Here is a 21,352-nt window from a genome sequence, read left to right on the forward strand (position 1 = left end):
ATCTAAATATAAGTTTTTTCACCATAAAAAAAAGAGCTACTGCTTTTTACGATTGAGACTGCTTACTTTTTTTCAGCATCTTATTCAAATATGACCTTCTTTTGGGTAATTTTGTAGATAGGAGCTTAGCAGTACCTATAGATGTGGAGCACGCACCCTGCAAAATCCCAAGTAATCTGATCAGGTGCTGCGTTTTTTGTTTAGTACCAGGGGTTAACAACGATGGTGTTTTTTCTAAACGTCTTCACTTACTTTAGTAACACTACATTTACCATGTTATCACCGTGGGATGTGAATTTAGGTTAGACAAGAGAAATTTCACAAGTGCAGTAACACGTGCTGGAGTATACCAAAGTTTGTGATGTCTGACCAAAGCAGCTTGCTCATAAATCATCGGTCACTTCCGTTTTAGGTAATTTATTAGCATTTATGGTTCTTACAGGAAAAATAAACATACTTCGCATGTTTAAAAAGTGTTTTTCGGGGCGCCTGGGTGGCGCAGTCGGTTAAGCGTCCGACTTCAGCCAGGTCACGATCTCGCGGTCCGTGAGTTCGAGCCCCGCGTCAGGCTCTGGGCTGATGGCTCAGAGCCTGGAGCCTGTTTCTGACTCTGTGTCTCCCTCTCTCTCTGCCCCTCCCCCGTTCATGCTCTGTCTCTCTCTGTCCCAAAAAAAATAAATAAACGTTAAAAAAAAAAATTAAAAAAAAAAGTGTTTTTCATTTGCCTTTGCATTAGCACTTAAAAGGTAGCTTTCTATTTCAAGAGGACTTTATTTATTTTTAATAATGTATTTATTTAGTAAGCATGAAGTGCAACAGTGATTTCAGGAGTAGATTCTTTAATGCCCCTCCCCCATTTAGCCCATCCCCTCTCCCACAACCCCTCCAACAACCCTCTGTTCTCTATATTTAAGAGTCTCTTATGTTTTGTCCCCCTCCCTGTTTTTATATTTATTTTTGCTTCCCTTCCCTTATGTTCATCTGTTTTGTATCAAGAGGACTTTAAAATTACTCTTTTCTTTAAAAAAATTTTTTTTGTTTGCTTATTTATTTTGAGAGAGAGAGAGAGCAAGTGGGGGACAGGCAGAGAGAGAGGGAAAGAGAGAATCCCAAGCAGGCTTCGTGCTGCCAGCACAGAGCCCGTCGCAGAGCTCGAACTCAGGAAACCGCGAGATCATGACCTGAGCTGAAACCGCGAGATCATGACCTGAGCTGAGTTGGTGGCTTAACCAACTGAGCCACCCAGGTGCCTGGCATTTAAAATTATTCTAATATAACAGCAGCATAAATATAATTCTGCACTCACAAACAGCTAAGCTAAGCTAAGATCCATAATTAAGTTATTCCATGTTTGCAAGTACGATCCTGAAATAAATACTACTTCTAAGGAGCCCTTTTATCAGCTTTTTAGGTTTGGTTTAAACACATATACACACATTTTCGGTTGTGGGGAGGCTTATGATGTTATATTCCACGCACTGTTCTGAAAGGGGCTTCAATAGCCAACCCTTCAATAGCCCAAAAAACTGAAAATACTTCAGGAGTTGCATGTTGTCCTCTTTAGAACTGATTTCATCGGAAGAGTTGAAGAAGCTGAACATTATACCACTATCAAGTGCATTTGAAAGGGACATTTTTTTTGGTGCTAATTTGACTCCCCTGGGGAACTAGGCACTAATAATTTAGTCACCAGCCAAATCAAGCCTGTATAAAAGGAAGCCAATATTCAATTACCAGGTAATTGACTCATTCTAATGATTTTTCTTTTCTTTTTAAGTTTATTTATTTTTGAGAGAGAGAGAGAGAGAGAGAGAGAGTGTGTGTGAGTGAGTGAGCAGGGGAGGGGGAGAGAGGGGGGAGAGAGAATCTCAGGCAGGCTCTGCGCTGTCAGCATAGAGCCCGACGCAGGGCTTGAACCAACCAACTGTGAGATCATGACCTGAGCCAGAATCGAGAGGCAGATGCTTGACCAACTGAGCTACCCAGGCACTAATGATTTATTTTGAACATGAACATACAACCTTCAAATGAGATGTCTAACCACCGCCACCAAGACCAAAACAGTTGCTCTTACTTTTTTTAAAATTTTCTTTTAAAGTAGGCTCCACGCCCAATGTGGGGCTTGAACTCGTGACCCTGGGATCAAGATGCTCTACCGACTGGGGGCACCTGGGTGGCTCAGTTGAGCATCCGACTTCGGCTCAGGTCATGATCTCGCAGTTTGTGCGTTCGAGCCCCGCCTTGGGCTCACTGCTGTCAATGTAGAGCTAGAGCCCGCTTCGGATCCTCTGTCCCCACTCTTTCTGCCTGCCCCTCTCCCACTCGTGCTCTCTCTCCCTCCCCAAAATAAATAAACATTAAAAATAAAGATGCCCTGCCAACTGAACCAGCCAGGCGCCCTGACATTATCTCTTCTTCTAAGGTTTAGGCCTTGCCCAGAACTCCTCATACATGGAATAGCTCATACCAAGAATCCTTGCTCCCACAGCAAAGCCTTGGGCTGCCACGCACGTGTGGAACGGGTGAACAGACAACATTTAGCTGGGGCTCCTGGGTGGCTCAGTCGGTTGGGCGTCTGACTTCGGCCCCGGTCATGATCTCACAGTTCGTGGGTTCGAGCCCCGCGTCGGGCTCTGTGCTGACAGCTCGGAGACTCTAGCCTGCTTCGGATTCTGTGTCTCCCTCCCTCTCTGCCCCTTCCCTACTCATACTCTGTCTCTCTCTGTCTCTCAAAAATAAATAAACATTGCACATTTAGTATTTGTCCTGCTCTTCAGGTTATGTAATCCACACATAATGATTGCTGCAAAACCCACCATTGCAATGGGAACAAATGGTGCCTCTCTAGCTTTTTGGGTAAGTTTAGATCCCCGATCCTCACAGTGGTTACAGAATCCTCCTTTCAGGAAACAATGCAAATTCCATCACAGATGGTTTATACAGGGCCTGAGGCCTTCTTCCGTTCCGAGAATGACAAGACCTCTCTCAAGCTCCAGCCAGTTTCTGGCTCTTACCCACGCTCGCAGGCCAACGATAGTTCATTTTGTGTTGCCTGTGGCATGTCAGGGATAGCTTCTGCCCCGGGTATTCTTACAAATTACTCCATATGAGTAGGCCCTTGGATTTTTGTCGCATCTATCAACTCTCCTCTGCTCCCCATATGTCACTATTGCATTTCAGCCAGTCCTGGCTTGATTTTCAGTTTCTGATACTATCATGATATCATCAATGTAGTGTCTTGTTATTTCTAGGACCTGCATCAAGTCCCAATCCCTTCTTTTTTTTTTTTTTTTAATTTTAGAGAGAGAGAGAGCGAGTGAGCACGCAAGTTGGGGAGAGGGGAGTGAGGGAAAGAGAGAATCTCAAGCAGGCTCCATGCTTGGCACAGAGCCCAACAGGGGGTTTGATCCCACAACGCTCAGATCATGGCCTGAGCTGAAAATCAAGAGTTGGATGCTCAGCTGACTGAATCACCTAGGTGCCCCCCCCTTCCTTTTTTTATATGAATTTTGGAATCAGCTTGTCAATTTTCTAACTCTTAAATCTCTTTACTGATTGTGATTGGTGTTCATAATAGTTGGTATTTTTTTTTTAATTAACGTTTTATTTTTTGAGAGACAGAGAGTGATAGAGCATGAGCAGGGGAGGGGCAGAGAGAGAGAGACACACACACACAGAATCCGAAGCAGGCTCCAGGCTCTGAGCTGTCAGCACACGGCCTGATGCGGGGCTGGAACCCATGAATGTAAGATCATGACCTGAATCGAAGTCGGATGCTCAAGTGACTGAGCCACCCAAGCGCCCCTGTTTATAATATTTCTATTTTAAGGAACCTACTGAGATTATCTTCTTTGTGCCCTACTACATGATCAATTTTTGTGAATGTTCCATGTGTGCTTGAGAGAAAGTATATTCTGTATGATCGGAGTGTAGTGTTTAATATGTATATATCCAAAAGTTTCACCTTATTATGTTGCTTGGGTCTTTTGTATCATTGCTTATTATTTTGTCCACGTAATCTGTCTTATGTTGTGAATGGTATGTTAAAAGTCTCCCATTAGAGGATGCTTCTTTTCCTTGTATTCTTGTAGTTTTTGGTTTATATAGGCTTTTGCGGTATCCCTTTGTGCATAGGTATTTACACATCTCTCTGTTGTTAGATCTTTATTTTGGACAGGGCTTTTAATATTACAAAGTATCTTCCTTTGTCTCATATAATTGCTTTTGGAATTCTACGTTGGCATCAGGATTTCAGTCCACGTTGGCATCAGGATTTCAGTCCCTGCTTTTATATTGTTTTCATTTGGTAAATCTTTATCCACCTCTTTAATTTTACCTTTTTTAAAAAATGTTTATTTTTGAGAGGGAAGGAGTGTGAGCGGGGGAGGGGCAGAGAGAGAGGCAGACCCAGGATCCGAAGCGGGTTCTGGGCTGGCAACAGTGAGCCTGATGTGGGGCTTGAACTCACAAACTGTGAGATCATGACCTGAGCCAAAGTCGGGCGTTCAACCGACAGCCACGCAGGTGCCCCAGTTTTAGCCTTTTTTTTTTTAATGTTTATTTATTTTTGAGACAGAGACAGAGCATGAACGGGGGAGGGGCAGAGAGAGAGGGAGACACAGAATCGGAAGCAGGCTCCAGGCTCTGAGCCATCAGCCCAGAGCCCGACGCGGGGCTCGAACTCACGGACCGCGAGATCGTGACCTGAGCTGAAGTCGGACGCTTAACCGACTGAGCCACCCAGGCGCCCCTTAGCCTTTTTGAATGACTGTGTTTTAAACATACCTTTTGTGCACAGTATTATTGGGCTCTGCTTTACGAGGCAACATGAAAACATTTTTCAGTTCGTAGGTGACGTAAACCCATTTACACTTATTTATGTTACTGTTTGATGTCATAAACAATACAGATATGTTTGGTCTCAACTTTTTCACTTTATCTTCTGATGTAATCACTGTGAGATTGTTATATTTGCTGTTTCTTTCTCTATTTAGTGTTCGCTCTACTTTTTTTTTTTTTTTTGGTTATTAGGAAGGTTGTATTTTCATGCTGATAATTCCCTTTGTGTTAATACTCCATATAGTACCCTTAGGCAGTCCTTGTTTCTTTCTTTTTGTTTACTTTATTTATGAAAGTTGTATATATTTGAGGTATACAACATGATGTACACATATACATATTGAAATGATTACTACAGTCGAGTTAATTAACCTATCATCTCTCATAGTTACCATTTTTTGTGTGTGATGAGTATACCTGTAATTTACTTTCTTAGCATATTTCCATTGTTCAATATAGTATTACTTAAGTATAGTCATCATGCTGTACATTAGATCTCTAGACTTTGTTTTTAAGATTTTATGTTTAAGTAATCTCCATACCCAACCTCGGGCTCAAACTCACAACCCTGAGATCAAGAGTCGCACACTCTGTGATTGAGCCAGGCAGGTGCCCCATGCATCTCTAGACTTTATTCATTCTACATAGCTGACTTTGTCCTCTTTGACCAACATCGCCACATTTCTCCCATACCCCTCTTAATGTTCTACTCTGCTTCTGTGAGTTTGACTTTTTTTAAAAAAAGATTTCACATATAAATGAGATCATACAGTACAATATTTGCCTTTCTCTGTCGGAGTCATTTCACTTAGCACAATGCCCTCCAGTTTCATCCATGTTGTTGCAAATGGTAGGATTTCCTTCTTTCTCATGACTGAATGATGTTGAGTTGTGTGTGTGTGTGTGTGTGTGTGTGTGTGTGTGTGTACACACCACATCTTTATCCATTCATCCATCGATGGACACTTAAGTTGTTTTCCATATCTTGAATAATTCTGCAATGACCATGAGAGTGCAGATATCTCTTTGGGAGAGTGATTTCATTTCCTTCAGATATATACCCAGAAGTGGGACCGCTGGATCATATAGTAGGTCTAGTTTTAATTTTTTGAGCAGCCTCCATACTGTTTCCCGTAACGCCTATACCAATTTACCTTGTTTTCAAAAAAGATTTTATTTTAAAGTAATCTCTACACCCAATGTGTGGCTTGAACTTCCAACCTCGAGATCAAGAGTTGTACGCTCCGCCAACAGGTGTCCCTACTTTTTTTTTTCTTTAGTAATCTTTTATACCATCTAATTTGTCTCTCACCTTTACCTACATGGCAGTCAACGATCTCATTCATCTTTTCTCTTTTTCTTTCTCTTCTTCCATTTTTTAGTTCTTTTTCTACTTTGTCGGGACAACTTAATATCTATACGTTATCCTTCAGCCCGTGACCCCAGCGTTGTGTTAGTCTTAACTTTACGGTAGTATGTAAAATGCCCAGTGTCAGGCTTTTGCCAAAATTTCCCCATTCATCGGTTTGGGTCGGATGAAGCTCACCGTTTGGTGTAGTGCTGGTCAATAGAACCCCTTGCAGTGATGAGTACGTTCTGTCTCTTTGCTGTCCAGGACTATAACTAGCCACGTGTGGCTACCAAATTGGACAGCGCAGCTCTGTTAAATTCCTGAGGAAGGGCACAAGTGTTTTTGAGAAATTGATGCCAGTTTAATTCTCTGGTCTTGTAAGTTATTTCATCTTTTTTGCCTGGAGGCCCTGAAGAGATATTTTCTTTGTCTTTAAATTCTAATTGTTTTGTTAAGTGCTATGTCAGAGTTGGTTTTCCGGGTCAATTTTCCTTGGTACCCAAGGGGCCTTTGATCGTGTTGAGATTTGCTCAATGATCCCGGGTATGTCGTAGCTTGGTGACTATTCCGTGTGTACTTGAAGAAACTTAATTTCTATGTTTCTGAGTGGAATGCTCTGCAGAGTCCTTTGGTTGCTGGGTGGTGTTCAGTTTTCCTATATCCCCGTTGATTTTCTGTCTACTGGTTACTTTGATTCCTAAGAGAAGTGTTGAAAGTCAGCGGTTCTAAGTGTGCATTTGCCCCTTCCTTCTTTCGGTTCTTTCTGATTTGCTTCATGTATTCTGAGGCTATTTTATTAGGGCAGTCTCCCCCACAGTCGTGCTCCCCCACACTCCCTCCCATGATCTTTTGGCTGGACAGTTAGGGATTTAGTCTGTCCGCTTTGGCACTCACTTTCTGTAAGGAAGTTTGTCCTTGGGGCCAAGGGGTGGGAGGGTAGAAAAAAGGCAATGGGGATCCTTCCCACACTCTCCAGACCACTATTCTTGCCAAAGAAAAGGATTTCTCTTCCTTAGAGTTTGAGGTGTCTGCTGCTACAAGGTTACAGGTTTTTTTTGTGTTTTTTTTTTTTTGTGTTTTTTTTAGCCCTGGGGCCTACTTTGGGGCAGGACTGCTTTAAAAAAAAAAAAACCAGGGGCGCCTGGGTGGCGCAGTCAGTTGAGCGTCCGACTTCAGCCAGGTCACGATCTCGCGGTCCGTGAGTTCGAGCCCCGCGTCAGGCTCTGGGCTGATGGCTCAGAGCCTGGAGCCTGTTTCCCATTCTGTGTCTCCCTCTCTCTCTCTGCCCCTCACCCGTTCATGCTCTGTCTCTCTCTGTCCCAAAAATAAATAAACGTTGAAAAAAAAATTAAAAAAAAAAAAACAGTATTTCTCCCATTTTCTGTGTCCCACGGGGCCCCCCCCCCCCCTTCAAGCTTCATGTACTTTTGGTGTCCCTGCTGACTCTGTACCTGGTGCTTCTCTCAAGCTCTTTGTGTTTTCTTAGCCTTCCAGTTTATTCTGGTGGTTTCAGCTAGTACTGAAATGCTATTGCCTCCCAATCGTTGGCCTATCCTAGCCTTCTCTTCTGAGCTTCAGAATCCTATAGCCACCTGCCAGCTGGACGTCTATCAGTATGTGCCATAAACAACCCAGCTCAGGTCCAAGATCTATTTCAATTTCTCCTTCTGCCAACCCAGTATCTCTCTTGTTTTGCTCATCTCAATGTATGGCACCAGCCTCAACCCATCTGCTCGCGCCATTATCCTGGGAGTAATGATCTGTGCCTTTCTCCCACTTAACAGGACTTCTGTCTAATTTTGAAATATAAATATATTGTGGGAGGGTCAGAAAATATTCTGATGGTATAGGGAGTCAGGCATTTTAGAGACTGATGATCTGTAGGAAAAAAAAAAACAAAACAGTTGAAAATCCCTCCCCTCTCTGGCCCCGGAATGTTTTTCTCTCCTCCGGTTCTATATGTAGTTTCATAGCTCACCATGTGTGTTTCATGTTTTCCTGCCTTTTTTTATGCTGTTGCCCCATATTTTTGAGGGAAACTGTATTCTTGTTGAAGGATTCCATGCTCCGTCTCCCCAAGTGAAGTTGGATCTGATAACACAGCCCACTGCACCCTGTACGCATGCCTAACGCAGCTCCCGTAACACCTCATTGCAAGACTGTGTTCATACCTAAGCCTCTTCGCTGGGTTTTGAGCTCTTTGAGAACAGGCACTCCATCTTATCCCTTTTTTGTTTTCCCAGCAACTGGGACAGGTCCGGGCACCTCGTGTTAACTCAGCAGTCAGCAGTCTTTTCTTCATGGATTGCTATAGTAACACAATAGCAGGGCCATTCTGGGTTTCCCCCCGCCCAACAAAATATAATATCGAGCAAGACACAGGGTCAGGTGTCCAATGTAGCTTCTTCTAGTTAACTCTTACTGGTGCTCTGTGGAGAGAATTAGTTTCACACATCTGTTTGTTTGTTTTTTTTTGAGATAGTATTTAACATTTTTTTTAATGTTTATTTTGAGAGAGAGTGTGTGAGCAGGTTGGGGAGGGGCAGAGAGAGAGGGAGAGAGACTCCCAAGCAGGCTCCGTGCCATCAGTGCGGAGCCCGACACAGGGCTCCATCCCACGAACCGTGAGATGATGACCTGAGCCGAACTCAGGAGTCGGGTGCGTAACCGACTGAGCCACTTAGGCGCCCCTCCGTGTGTCCCATTCTGATCATTGCAGCTTGTTGTTACAGGGATCTGTGTCATTTGAGGACGTGGCTGTGGATTTTACCCGACAGGAGTGGCACAGACTGGACCCTGCTCAGAGGACCATGCACAAGGATGTGATGTTAGAGAACTACAGCAACCTGGCATCCGTGGGTGAGGATTATGGTCCACGTAACTCCTGGTACCATAGGTTTCCTTTCTTGGTTACTGTAACGTGTATGGCCTTTGTAGACTTTAACAATACTTTAGGTTCTAGATTCAAGGGTCACAGATGCTTGATTAGGTTTGAGGCACCAGGAAGCGTGATGTGTGTTGTCACTTCCCCCAATGAAAGGTTTAAATGGGCCCCCTTCCTTGTGCAGCTCATGAAGATGCACCTTCCTCCTCCATCAGAGGCCCTAGCGCTCAGACAACTTGGCCCATGTCCTCTGCCATTTCCCATTAACAGGCCTCTGCGTGGCCAAACCAGAGATGATCTTCAAGTTGGAGCGAGGAGAAGAGCTGTGGATTTTAGAGGAGGAATCCTCAGGCCAAGGTTTCCCAGGTGAGTGAGCAGAAACGGGAAGGAAGAGTGCAGAAATTCACGCTTGGGGCAGTGGTTTCCAGTAGGCTCTTTCTAGGGGCCCTTCCTCTTTGCAAATGACTGGAGGGCAGAAGGTTTACACACTTCAGGTACCTAAATCACACCTGCCCTCATTACGTTCACACTTAAGTGCTCTGGCCTGTTTTATCTTGAGGTTTTTTTTTTTTTTTTTTTTTTACGCTTATTTATTTATTTATTTATTAAAAAAAATATTTTTTTTAATGTTTATTTTTGACAGAGACAGAATGCGAGTGGGTTAGGGGCAGAGAGAGAGGGAGACACAGAATCCAAAACAGGCCCCAGGCTCTGAGCTGTCAGCACAGAGCCCGACACGGGGCTCGAACTCACGAGCTGTGAGATCATGACTTGAGCCGAAGTTGGACCCTCAACCGACTGAGCCACCCAGGTGCCCCAAGCTTATTTATTTTTTTTTTAAATATTTTTTTTTATTTTTTTAATTTTTTTTCAACGTTTATTTATTTTTGGGACAAAGAGAGACAGAGCATGAACGGGCGAGGGGCAGAGAGAGAGGGAGACACAGAATCGGAAACAGGCTCCAGGCTCTGAGCCATCAGCCCAGAGCCCGACGCGGGGCTCGAACTCACGGACCGCGAGATCGTGACCGGGCTGAAGTCGGACGCTCAACCGACTGCGCCACCCAGGCGCCCCAAGCTTATTTATTTTTGAGAGAGACAGAGAGAGAGCACAAGCAGGGGAGGGGCAGAGAGAAAGGGGGACAGAGGAGCCGCAGCCGAAGTGTTGACAGCAGAGAGCGCGACGTGGGGCTCGAACCCAGGAACCACGAGATCGTGACCTGAGCTCAAGTCAGACGCTCAACCGACTGAGCCACCTGGGCGCCCCTCTTGAGTTTTGTGGTTATCTACCACTCTTACCTATCCCCGCCCGCCTCGTCTTACACGTTCTCAGCTAGTCTGTCTCCCTTTAGTATTCTCAGTTGCCTGCCCGCCTTCCACTGCCTTGGATGCCGTTCGTTGTGGGGCATTCGTTCGTACGCGCCTCTGGTGTTCCACCACCTCTTAAATGAGTGTCAGCTATGATCTGGTCACGTTCTAGGTGTAGGGATCTAGCACCTGGGAAACTAATATCACTGTCCCGGAGCTGGCAGTCCGATACATCACGTTTGGTGGTGAGAAGAAAATCAATGCAAGACACGAAAGATAGACAACGATGTGTCGTGTGCCTGTGGAGATGATATGTCCAGGGACGACTTTTTGGGGAGGTTAACATTGGTGCACCAACATCAGTGATATGAGAGAGACAGAGCCACGTAGGCTTTGAATATTCGGGGTGGAGAGAACAGTGTGTGTCAGGGCGATAGATCCTAAAAAGAGCAAAGAGGCCAGTGTAGCTTAATGGTGGGTGGTGCGAGTGGCCGGGGCCAATATCAGAGAGTTAGCTGGGGGCCAAATTATGTTGAGTTTTTTAGGCGAGGTGAAGCACTTTTTAACAGGCTATGTTTTGTGGGCTTTGGTAAGCACTTTCATTTGGTACCGTGACAAGGGAGACCATTGTGGAGTTTTAAGTAAGTGATCTGATTTGTTTTTAAAGGATCCCTCTCACTGCTGTGTGGCAAGAGTTCTGTCGGGGGTGGTGCCCTCAGGCATGACAGTGACCTTCAGCGTCAGAAGATTCAACCTGCGGATCAAACTGTTGAGTATGATGGATATGGAAAAGTCTTCTACAAGAACACAGGCTCTGTTGCACATGAAAGAACGCACGCAGGAGTAAAAAACTTTGGATGTCATGAATGTGGGAAAAGTTACTGCAGGAAATCGAACCTTATTGAACATCTGAGGATACACACAGGGGAGAGACCCTATAAGTGTGGTGAGTGTGCAAAAACCTTCAGTGCAAGGTCATACCTCATTGCTCACCAGAAAACTCACACGGGGGAGAAACCCTTTGAATGTAATGAATGTAGGAAGTCTTTTGGTAGGAAGTCACAACTCATTCTACACCAGAGAACACACACAGGAGAGAGACCGTATGCGTGTGCCGAATGCGGGAAAACCTTTTCTGAGAAGGCAACCCTTATGATTCACCAGAGAACTCACACAGGGGAGAAGCCCTATGAATGTAGCGAATGTGGGAAAACATTTCGAGTCAAGATATCCCTTACCCAACACCAGAGAACCCACACAGGGGAGAAACCATATGAATGTGGTGACTGTGGGAAAAACTTCCGTGCAAAGAAATCCCTAAACCAACATCAGAGAATTCACACAGGTGAGAAACCCTATAAATGTGGCGAATGTGGGAAGTTCTTCAGAATGAAAATGACTCTCAATAATCATCAGAGAACTCACACAGGTGAAAAACCCTATCAGTGTCATGAATGTGGGAAATCCTTCAGGGTACACTCGTCTCTTGGGATACATCAGCGAATTCACACGGGAGAGAAACCTTACGAATGTAGCAAATGTGGCAATGCCTTCTATGTTAAAGCACGCCTCATTGAACATCAGAGAATGCATTCAGGAGAGAAACCCTATGAATGCAGCGAATGTGGAAAAATCTTCAGTATGAAGAAATCCCTTTGTCAACACCAGAGAACTCACACGGGAGAGAAGCCCTATGAATGTAGCGAGTGCGGAAACGCCTTCTACGTGAAAGTACGCCTCATCGAACATCAGCGGATTCACACGGGAGAGAGACCCTTTGAATGTCAAGAATGTGGCAAGGCCTTCTGCCGGAAAGCGCACCTCACGGAACATCAGAGAACTCACGTGGGCCGGCCCTTGCCTTTTACTGTGGAGAAAGCTTCTTTGTGAAGACTCCCATCACCGTCTGACCAAGCCCTCTGGGTCCTCTGGTCACCGGCACACAGAGCACACCCGTAACAATTAGGCTCGGACACTGGTGTGAAAATACATCCTGATTCCTCTTAGGGGCTAGCTCGTTGTTTTCGTTTCATTTGGATTCCCCTAATTAATGGTGAGGTTGAATAACTTCTTACCTGTTGACTGGCCGTTAGGGTTCTTTTCTTCTGTGCTTTGACCGTTGTGTATCCTTTACCCATTGTTTTCTGACGGGCTGCTTATCTTTTACCTCCTGGCTTTACATGTTCTTGTTTTCGTTTTTCAATATATGAGAATGTACAAACCTTTTCTCAGTCATGTGTACGGCAGGTATCTTCTCCTGGACTGTGGCTGGTTATTTAATGTTGTTAACTCTCCCGTTGAGGTTTTATGTGCGAATATTATCAGTTTCAAGGTGATCACAATTCTCCTACACTTTTCCTCTAAAGTTAAGGTTTTCCTTTCAACATGTAGAATGTTAATCTCCCCTGAGGTTGTGTGTGTGTGTGTGTGTGTATAGCGTGAATTGTACAATATATAATACTATATTCCTCTGAACACTTTCCATAAATGGTACCACCCTGTGTTGAAAGTTCTGCAGCTTGCTTTTTTCATGAAACGTTACCTGTCCTTGATCTACCCATGCTGATAAATACAGGTCTGGTGTATTCATTTCTCTCCCCCTGGCGCAAGACATTTGTGTTGTTTCTGTGTTTAGCGTCTGGATCTAAAAGTGGAACTGATGGGTCATAGAGTATAGGCAGTGTTTAAGTTACTAAGCTGCTGTGCCCCTTGCTCCAACACCCCCCTTCTACGCTGTTCTTTGCGATGCTGGGGCTGTGACTCTACAAAACATGTTTCTGTCTTGCCAGCTGCTTCCCGTGGGGCCTTGCCAATCGGAGATAGTAACCGTGAACCGTGAGCGTGAGGAAGGAAGAAGGGCCTTGCTCCTTTTCTTTTCCTCCCTGTTAGCGCCCCCTTCATCTGAGTGTCAGCCCAGTATCGCTCCCTCCCTTGCGCAGAAGTTCCTCATGGTGGCAGTTGTTTAATTCAGCACTCACAGAACAGCCAATGGTGCCCCACCCCCTCAGAAACACTAGCGGCAGCTGGCTCGTGCCACCCCCTTGGGAGTTACCAGTCCCACCCACGTGACACCACTCCCCAGCCTTCCAGTTTTTCAACCGACTGAGCCACCCAGGCACCCCAGCCAACCTTCCAGTTTTTAATAATTCCAGTTTCTTCCCTTGTTACCTTAGCCTAGCTGCTTCCTGCAGTTGCTGCCTCCATGATAATTTTAATGTTCTCTTTCTGTCCTTTTCAGTTACATGGTTAATAACTTTGTGACTAGTCAAAAATTCTTTATAAGAAGTTCTTTTCATTAAAACAACTGGCATCGTTTCTGTCTCCTAGCTGGGTTCTTTTTTTTCTTTTTTAATGTTTATTTATTTTTGAGACAGCATGAGGGTGGGCATGAGCAGTGGAGGGGCAGAGAGAACGGGAGACACAGAATTCCAAGCAAGCTCGTGCCATCATCCAGAGCCCAGAGCGGGGCTCGAACCCGTGAACTGTGAGACTATGACCTTAGCCAAAATCAAGAGTCAGAGGCTCCACCGACTGAGCCACCCCAGGCGACCCCTCCTAGCTGGGTTCTGATTGCTACAGAAGTTTTGCAACTTTATTAAATAATTGAATTCCCCCCCCCCCTCCAAATTGTACTAATTTACACTCTCATGAGCAGTTTGAGACGAAGTTTACATTATCCCACGTATACACCAGGACTTATCAGTCTTTCAAATTGTTGCCAGTCCGGAAGATGTAAAATGGCTTTGAGCCTTCCCATCCATGAATATGGTTTGTCTGTTTATTTTTTAACTCAACTTTTTTCGACTTCCATTGTATGTGACGGTTTTCTCCCATAAATTGTCTTTAATTAAAGTTAACTTTTAACAGAAATTTTGCTTGTACCTGTATATACATATACATTTCAAAATATACTGATGTATTATGGGGTTTATATAAATATTTATGTGTAACACACACACATACACACAGAAGAGATACATACTTATATGTCCATAGAAAACTTTTTTCTTTTATACGTTCATTTCATTTTGCCCACATATTTGCCACCTTTCTGCATTCCGTCCACAATCATTTTCTTCTTTGCCTGAACAATGCCCTTTAGTGGAAGTCTGCCAGTGACAAACCTCTGACCTTTGAGAATGTGTTCTTTTTTTAAAGCTTATCTTTTAATTTGTTATTTAAGTAAGCTCTAGGCCCAGTGTAGGGCTTGAACTATTGACCCGAAGATCAAGAGTCACGTACTCTACTGATTGAGCCAGCCAGGTGCCCCGAGAATGTTCTCTAATGCAGCATTTTTGATGAGCAAAAGTGAATCCTTTACCTTTAGCATTTGGTAACGCTAGGTCATAGAAAATTGATGCTGGGGCGCCTGGGTGGCTCAGTCGGTTAAGCGGCCGACTTCGGCTCAGGTCATGATCTCATAGTCCGTGAGTTCGAGCCCCGCGTCGGGCTCTGTGCTGACGGCTCAGAGCCTGGAGCCTGTTTCAGATTCTGTGTCTCCCTCTCTCTGACCCTCCCCTGTTCATGCTCTGTCTTTCCCTGTCTCAAAAATAAATAAAAACGTTAAAAAAAATTAAAAAAAAAAAAAAAGAAAATTGATGCTACATTAAATACCTGTTTTTTTTGTTGTTGTTGTTCCCTGGATATTCCATAATAAATATGATGACCCACGGTATTTGAATTAACCATCAGATGCCCCCAAATATAGCATACACTTGAGTGTATATATTACACTTTATGCATTTTTTCAACAGCATGCCCTCACCCTTATTTACTGAGTATTAAATTTATCAAGATGTCATCTCAGTGATTCTTTTAATCTTCAGATCATCCATTTAAAAAATTCAATTCTATGTTTAAATTTTTTTAATGTTTATTTATTTTTGAGAGAGAGACAGAGGGTGAGTGGGGGAGGGGCAGAGAAAGAGGGAGACACAGAATCTGAAGCAGGCTCCGGGCCCTGAGGTGTCAGCACAGAGCCTGACGCGGGGCTCATACCTACGAACTGTGAGATCATGACCTGAGCTGAAGTCGGATGCCTAACCAACTGAGCTACCCAGGCGCCCCTCAAGTTTATGTTTCAGAATTATTATTCTGTTTTGGAAAATGTCAAACATAATAAAAGTCATCTATAATAACAGAAAGCAGATCAGCGGTTGCCTCTAGGAGGGGAATTAACTCCTGAAGGGTAGGAGGGAACTTCCTGGTTGATGGAACTATTCTATATCTTGATTGGGATGTGTATTAATAGTTATGAAATGAGTAAATTTAAGGTTTTTGCACTTGCTTGCATGTAAATTATGTCTCAAACTTTAAAAACAATAATAAAAAGTTCCCTGTTCCCATACCAGGAGCTGGATGTGGGCTGCCTGGGAGAAAAAGACACCGGCAATGGGAGACTTAGTCCCAGGGCTTTAGAAATGGCTTTGCTCCATGAAAATGACCTTCACTGAGGCCCCATGATGGGTTGTGCTGGCCTCGTGTTAGGGAACGTCATTTACATGGTGATCCCTCACTGCCAGCACTGCCGTGCGTATTTGACTCGCAACAGCTTAAGCACAGTCTCCTTTGATTCTCCATTGGCCACCACCACAGTAGTTTTTACCCCCAGAATATGTCCGCATGGTGACTACCAACACCCCATTAACTTAACAGCACTTCTTTTCACCCCTGCTAGTCTAGAGCACAATGTCTGTACAATGACCTACCATCAGCCCCAATATCCCGTCTTATCACAACTTTTTACTCCCACCAAGTCTACTGACCCCCCTCCCAGCTCGTCGCATCACGTCTCGCCACCCCTCTCAGTTGCCATGACAATTTTTGCTGACCTGTTTGCTCATCGCGGAGTCTCTTCACGCCTTTAGCCCCAGCTTTGTGACTGATGATCCTCCATTAACTCAATATCATGCTTTTTGTCTCGCTTTGGACTCAGCGTGGTGACTGCTGACCTCCCATTAGCTCACAGCAATGTGTCTTGTCACCTTCCTTTAGACCTAATGTAGTGTCTGTTGACCCATATCGGCAGTGTCTGTTGCCCCCCTACTGGCTACCATGCAATACATTCAACCCAGTGTGTTCTAATCACAGCGTCTGCTCTTCCTACTTTAGATCCTATCATTATGTTGATTGTTACTGGCCACCGAACGAACCCACAGCTCAGCACAGCACAGTTGCGCCAGTATCTATCTGCTGTTCCCCAGTTAGCCACCAGCGTGGTGACTTTGATCCTCCTGAGCCCCAGTAGACCATCTGCAGAACTTGGATGACCTTGTCACTCTGTCTTCGGAACCCCTATTTACGAACCTTCAAGTTTTTTAACCTTCAGACCCAGTGATGTCTGCTTAAAATAGCCCCCATCACTGTGTCTTCTCACCCAACACTACAGCCTGTCAGGGTATGGGCTGACCATACACCAGTGCCTTTTTATTTTTAGCCACTAGCTGAGGATGAACTCCTTGAGGATGTATCACCATGGTTTTTGTCCTTATAGTAGTCAAATCATTGTGTCTGTTAAATCTCCTCCCTTTAACCACTAATATTGTGTCTTTGACCAGTTGAAGCCCCAGTAAAGTCTGGTGGCCCCACATTGGCCCCCATCATGGTGTCCATTGATCCTCCATTAGCCAACAGTAGTTTCTTGGACACCCATGAGGCCCCAGCAATGTGTTTGCTGACCCTCCTTAGCTACCATCCCTCTGTCTGCTGATCCCCAATTAGCCGTAAGAGCAGAGACTAACTTCCACGAGCTTCCAGTACAGTATCTGCTGATTCCACATTAGCCCCATCTTGCCGATCACCCTTTAGCCATGAGTAGAATGTCTTTCACCCTCTGAAGTTCCAATCATGGTGTTTGTGACTGCATGAACCCTCATCACTCTGCTCCCTCATTAGCCACTAATACAGTGTCAGAATGCAACGATCCCCCAGCACAGTGCTCGTCACCCCATGTTAGCCTCAACACTGTGACTGCTCGCTAGTTCAGTCTTTGCCTCATGCTTCTCAGTCACGACATCTGCTGCTGACACCGGATTACTGCCATCCCTATGTCTACTAATGCTGGTCACAAATACGGTGTTTTTGGTCGTAAAAAATCAGCCCAGTGTCTGCTGACCTCACGTTAGCCTTTCGTCATTCTGCTGATTAGCCATTAGCCATCACTAAAGTGGTTTTGTCTCTATCTCAGCATCAGTTCATTTACCACCCGCATCCCTGTGGCTGCTGGTCCCTCATTATTTGCTAGTACGGAGTATTTGCCTCATGAGCCTCAGTATAATGCCTGGGACTCATTAGAGCCTACCCTACATTAGAGCCCTTCATGGTTCGGATGATCCTGTATTAGTCACCAGTATAGTGTCTGACCCCCGTTAGTCCCCTTGGCTGTATCTGCTGGCACTAGATTAGCTCCCATGACTGTGTCTGTTGAATTCCCACTAGTTATAAGTACAGTGTCCTTAATCTCTGTGATTACTCCCGTTTCTGATAAACCTATGTTAGGACCAGCCGCTGTTCCCTGATCTCTGTATCCCGGTTTATTGGCTGTTTCAATCCTTGTGATCGGTCTTTAGACTCTGGCGGTTCCCCAGTGCCTCAGACTATTTGATTTTTCTGTTCCTTGCGCTTCAGAGACTATCCCTTGGTCTTTTTTTGCTGTGGTCTCATCCTCAGGGTCTACCCCCTGTTCCTCTGGTTGTTTTGCAGTCCCTCTGATTGTCTTCCGCATACAGGGACTATTTTGTGGTCTCTCCAGATATTTGTTGATCCTACTGTTCCTCGGGTCCAAACACTGTCTCCTTGTCCCTCCAGCTGTTTCTTTGTTTCTCTGGCTGTTCCCTCAGCCTGAGATTGTTCCCTTATCTCTCGGGGCTGTCTCCTAGGTATTTCTGGCTGTCACATGCCATTCAGGAATGGTTTCCTCTTCCATTTGGCTGTTCTAGAGTCTCTGTCCCTCTGGCTGTTTGATAGCCTCTTTGTTGCACATCACTGCGGTGACTGATCCCTTGCCCTAAAGCTGTTTTCTAGTGACCTGGAATAGTTCCTCAGCCCTGGCCTGTCTGGAACCACAGACGGTTCCTGCTGCTTCTGGGTGTTCCCCAATGCCTGGAATAATTTACCTTCCTCTCCCAGTTGTTCCCTCAATCCTGGGTGTGTTCGCACCTGCTTATTTTCTGGTGTATCCAACTGTTTCTCAGCACCAAGGACTGTTGCATACACAGGATGTGGCTGGGGCTGTTAAACAGCAAAGAGTGTCAGCCTGCAGAGGGAGCACCTTCCTTCCAGGTAGCTCCCTTTATTTATTTATTGTTTAATGTTTATTTTTGAGAAAGACAGAGACAGAGCGTGGGTGGGGGAGGGGCAGAGAGGGAGAGGGAGACACGGAATCTGAAACAGGCTCCAGGCTCTGAGCTGTCAGCACAGAGCCCGAAGCGGGGCTTGAACTCACAGATTGTTAGATCATGACCTGAGCCGAAGTCGGATGCTTAACCGACCGACCCACCCAGGCACTTGCCTCCTTTAGTTGTGGCTGCCATGAAGAGGCATACCCTACAGACAAGCTTCCTACTTCAGAGTCCTTGTGTGGCTCCTGGTAGGAGATCTGTAGTCCTGAGGTCACTCCATTTCCTCCCATTACCCTTCTAGAAAATCCGCTAACGTGAGTAAGGTCAATTACCCACCCCTCCAAAGCCAGCATTCCACGTGTCTGGGTGTGAATCTCTGCTTAGGGGAGAGACTGATGACTGAGAGGAAGCACGCGGAGGGGTGTCAGCCCTGTGACATGCGGTACATGTCAGTGGGTACATGGCGGGGGGGCGGTACAGCTCAGTGGGTAGCCTGGGGGCCAGCCTTTCCCTCACCTGAGCCTCAGTACTTCTTCCTAAAACATGGGCCTCACAGTACATGATCAGAATCCTGAGGTCTGTACTAGGGTTGGAGGATGATTAATGGGTATTTTTTTCAGGTCAAAACATGAAACTCATAATAATAACTTCCTGTGTACTATTAGTACCAGTGATGTAAGTTCTCAACAGGCAACGTAGTATGATGAAGAACATAGATACTGGAGCCAAATCTGTATTCCAATCCTATCCCTTAATGGTTTCTCAGACACAGCATCAAAAGCACACACTATAAAACAAAAAGGAGATAAATAGGGTTTCATCAAAATGAGAGACACTTTTCTGCAAACGATACTGTCAAGACAGTGAAAACGCACAGAATGGGAGAGGGCACGTGAAAAGCTGCTCAACATCATTAGGCATCAGGGACATGGAAATCAAATCAAAACCACAATGAAAAAAAAAACCCACAATGAGGTAACACCTAACGCTCATTAGCATGGCTAGAATAAGAAGGATAGGTGATAACAAGTGTTGGCAAGGAAGTGGAAAAATTGGACCCATCTTACATTGCTGGTAGGGCATAAAGTGGGGCAGCCACCCAAGAGAAATGAAAACATGTCCACATATAGAAACCTAAGACCCAAATGTTCACAGCAGTATTATTCATAGTAGCCCCCAAGTGGAAACACAACTGTCCATTGACTGATGAATGGATAATCAAAATATGGTATATCCATACAATGGAATATTCTTCAGGAATAAAAAGGAATGATGTACTGATACCTGCTACAACATGGACGAAGTTTGAAAATATTACTTGAAAGAAGCCAGTTACAAAAGACTACATATTGTATGGTTCCATTTATAAGAAATGTCCAGAATAGGCAAGACTGTGGAGACAGAAAGTAGATTCAAAGTCCAAGTGAGTTGGGTGCCTGGGTGGCTCAGTCCTTAAGCATCTGACTTCGGCTCAGGTCATAATCTCATGGTTCGTGAATTCAAGTCTCACATCGGGTGAGCTCGAGCACTGCTTTGGGTAAGACAGGAGCCCTGGGTGACCCCCAACTTCTCTCTCTCTCTCTCTCTCTCTCTGCCCCTTGTGGGATTCTCTCTCTCCCTCTGCCCCTCGCCCTCTCTCTCAAAAAAAAAAAATGTTACAAAACAAAACAAAACAAAGTCCAAGTGAGCTTAGCTGGATACTCTGCTTAATTAATGGTCTCACAAAACCGAAGTTGACCACACTGGACTCTTATCTGGAGGCTCGCAGGAGGAATCCATTTCCAACCTAATTCAGGTTATTGGCAGGATTTAGTTTCTTGCAGTTGTAGTACTGAGGTTCCCGTTTCTTTGCTGGCTGTCAGCCAGGGGTGGTTCTCTGCTTTTAGAGGCCAAATGCATGCCTCGCCACAGGGGCCTCTTTGCCTTCAAAGCCTATTAGGATGTGCCAAATGCTTCTCATGCTTCCAACTTCTCTGATGACCTCTTATGCCACCAGCAGGAGAAAATTGCATTTTTGAAGTCCTCCTGCACTTAATTAGATTAGGCTCACCTGGATAACCTCCCTATTTTACGACCAACTGATTAACCTTATTTTCATTTGCAAGATCCCTTTTGCTACTTAATGTAATACAGTCATGGAGTTATCCGTCATCCTATTCACAAGTTCCACCCACATTTAAGGGGAGGAGCTTATGTAAGGGGGATTGGAATATTGGGGGTCATTCCCACAATTCTGCTTACTGTAGCCACTTTTGTGCTATCTGCTTGTTTAGAAATATCCCACTGGCATGTCTCCATTTATGATTCCCATTGGTAAATCTCCCCTTTCATAAATACCCACCCACTGGCAACTCTTTCATTCATTAACCTCTTGGGGGAAAAAAATCACTCCAGTCAAAAATATCCATTAAAATATTTCCATTCATGACCCCTGTTGACAAGTCTCCCCCCTGAGAAATAAAAACCATTGACATATCACCCATAGATGTCTGCCACTAAGAAATACTATTCATAAACACCCATTGGCATAGTTCTTATTCAACACTCCTGTTTAAAAATCTCTTTGTTTCCTTATTTTTAAAATGTTTATTTTTGAGAGAGAGAGAGAGCGAGCAGGGGTGGGGGAGGGGCA

General features: G+C 44.8%; 1 protein-coding gene across 5 annotated transcripts in view; it reads left to right on the top strand.

Annotated features, from left to right (window-relative positions):
- The window catches only part of ZNF157 (zinc finger protein 157), a 39,677-nt gene extending 25,426 nt beyond the window's left edge, over nt 1-14,251 (top strand). For 4 of the 5 annotated variants that reach the window (XM_040468768.1, XM_040468767.1, XM_040468770.1 and 1 more), the window contains 3 exons: nt 8,923-9,049; nt 9,345-9,440; nt 11,049-14,251. In XM_040468768.1, coding sequence (XP_040324702.1) covers nt 9,001-9,049; nt 9,345-9,440; nt 11,049-12,271 — 1,368 coding nt within the window. In that variant the 5' untranslated portion in view covers nt 8,923-9,000 and the 3' untranslated portion in view covers nt 12,272-14,251. Of the gene's footprint in view, nt 1-8,922; nt 9,050-9,258; nt 9,441-11,048 lie in introns of all 5 variants that reach the window. The other variant, XM_040468772.1, reaches the window with a different exon arrangement.
- Nucleotides 14,252-21,352: the final 7,101 nt, after the last annotated feature.

The sequence above is a fragment of the Herpailurus yagouaroundi genome, unplaced genomic scaffold, assembly GCF_014898765.1.
Source record: "Herpailurus yagouaroundi ecotype Mexico unplaced genomic scaffold, PumYag 67793, whole genome shotgun sequence".
NCBI lineage: Eukaryota > Metazoa > Chordata > Mammalia > Carnivora > Felidae > Herpailurus > Herpailurus yagouaroundi.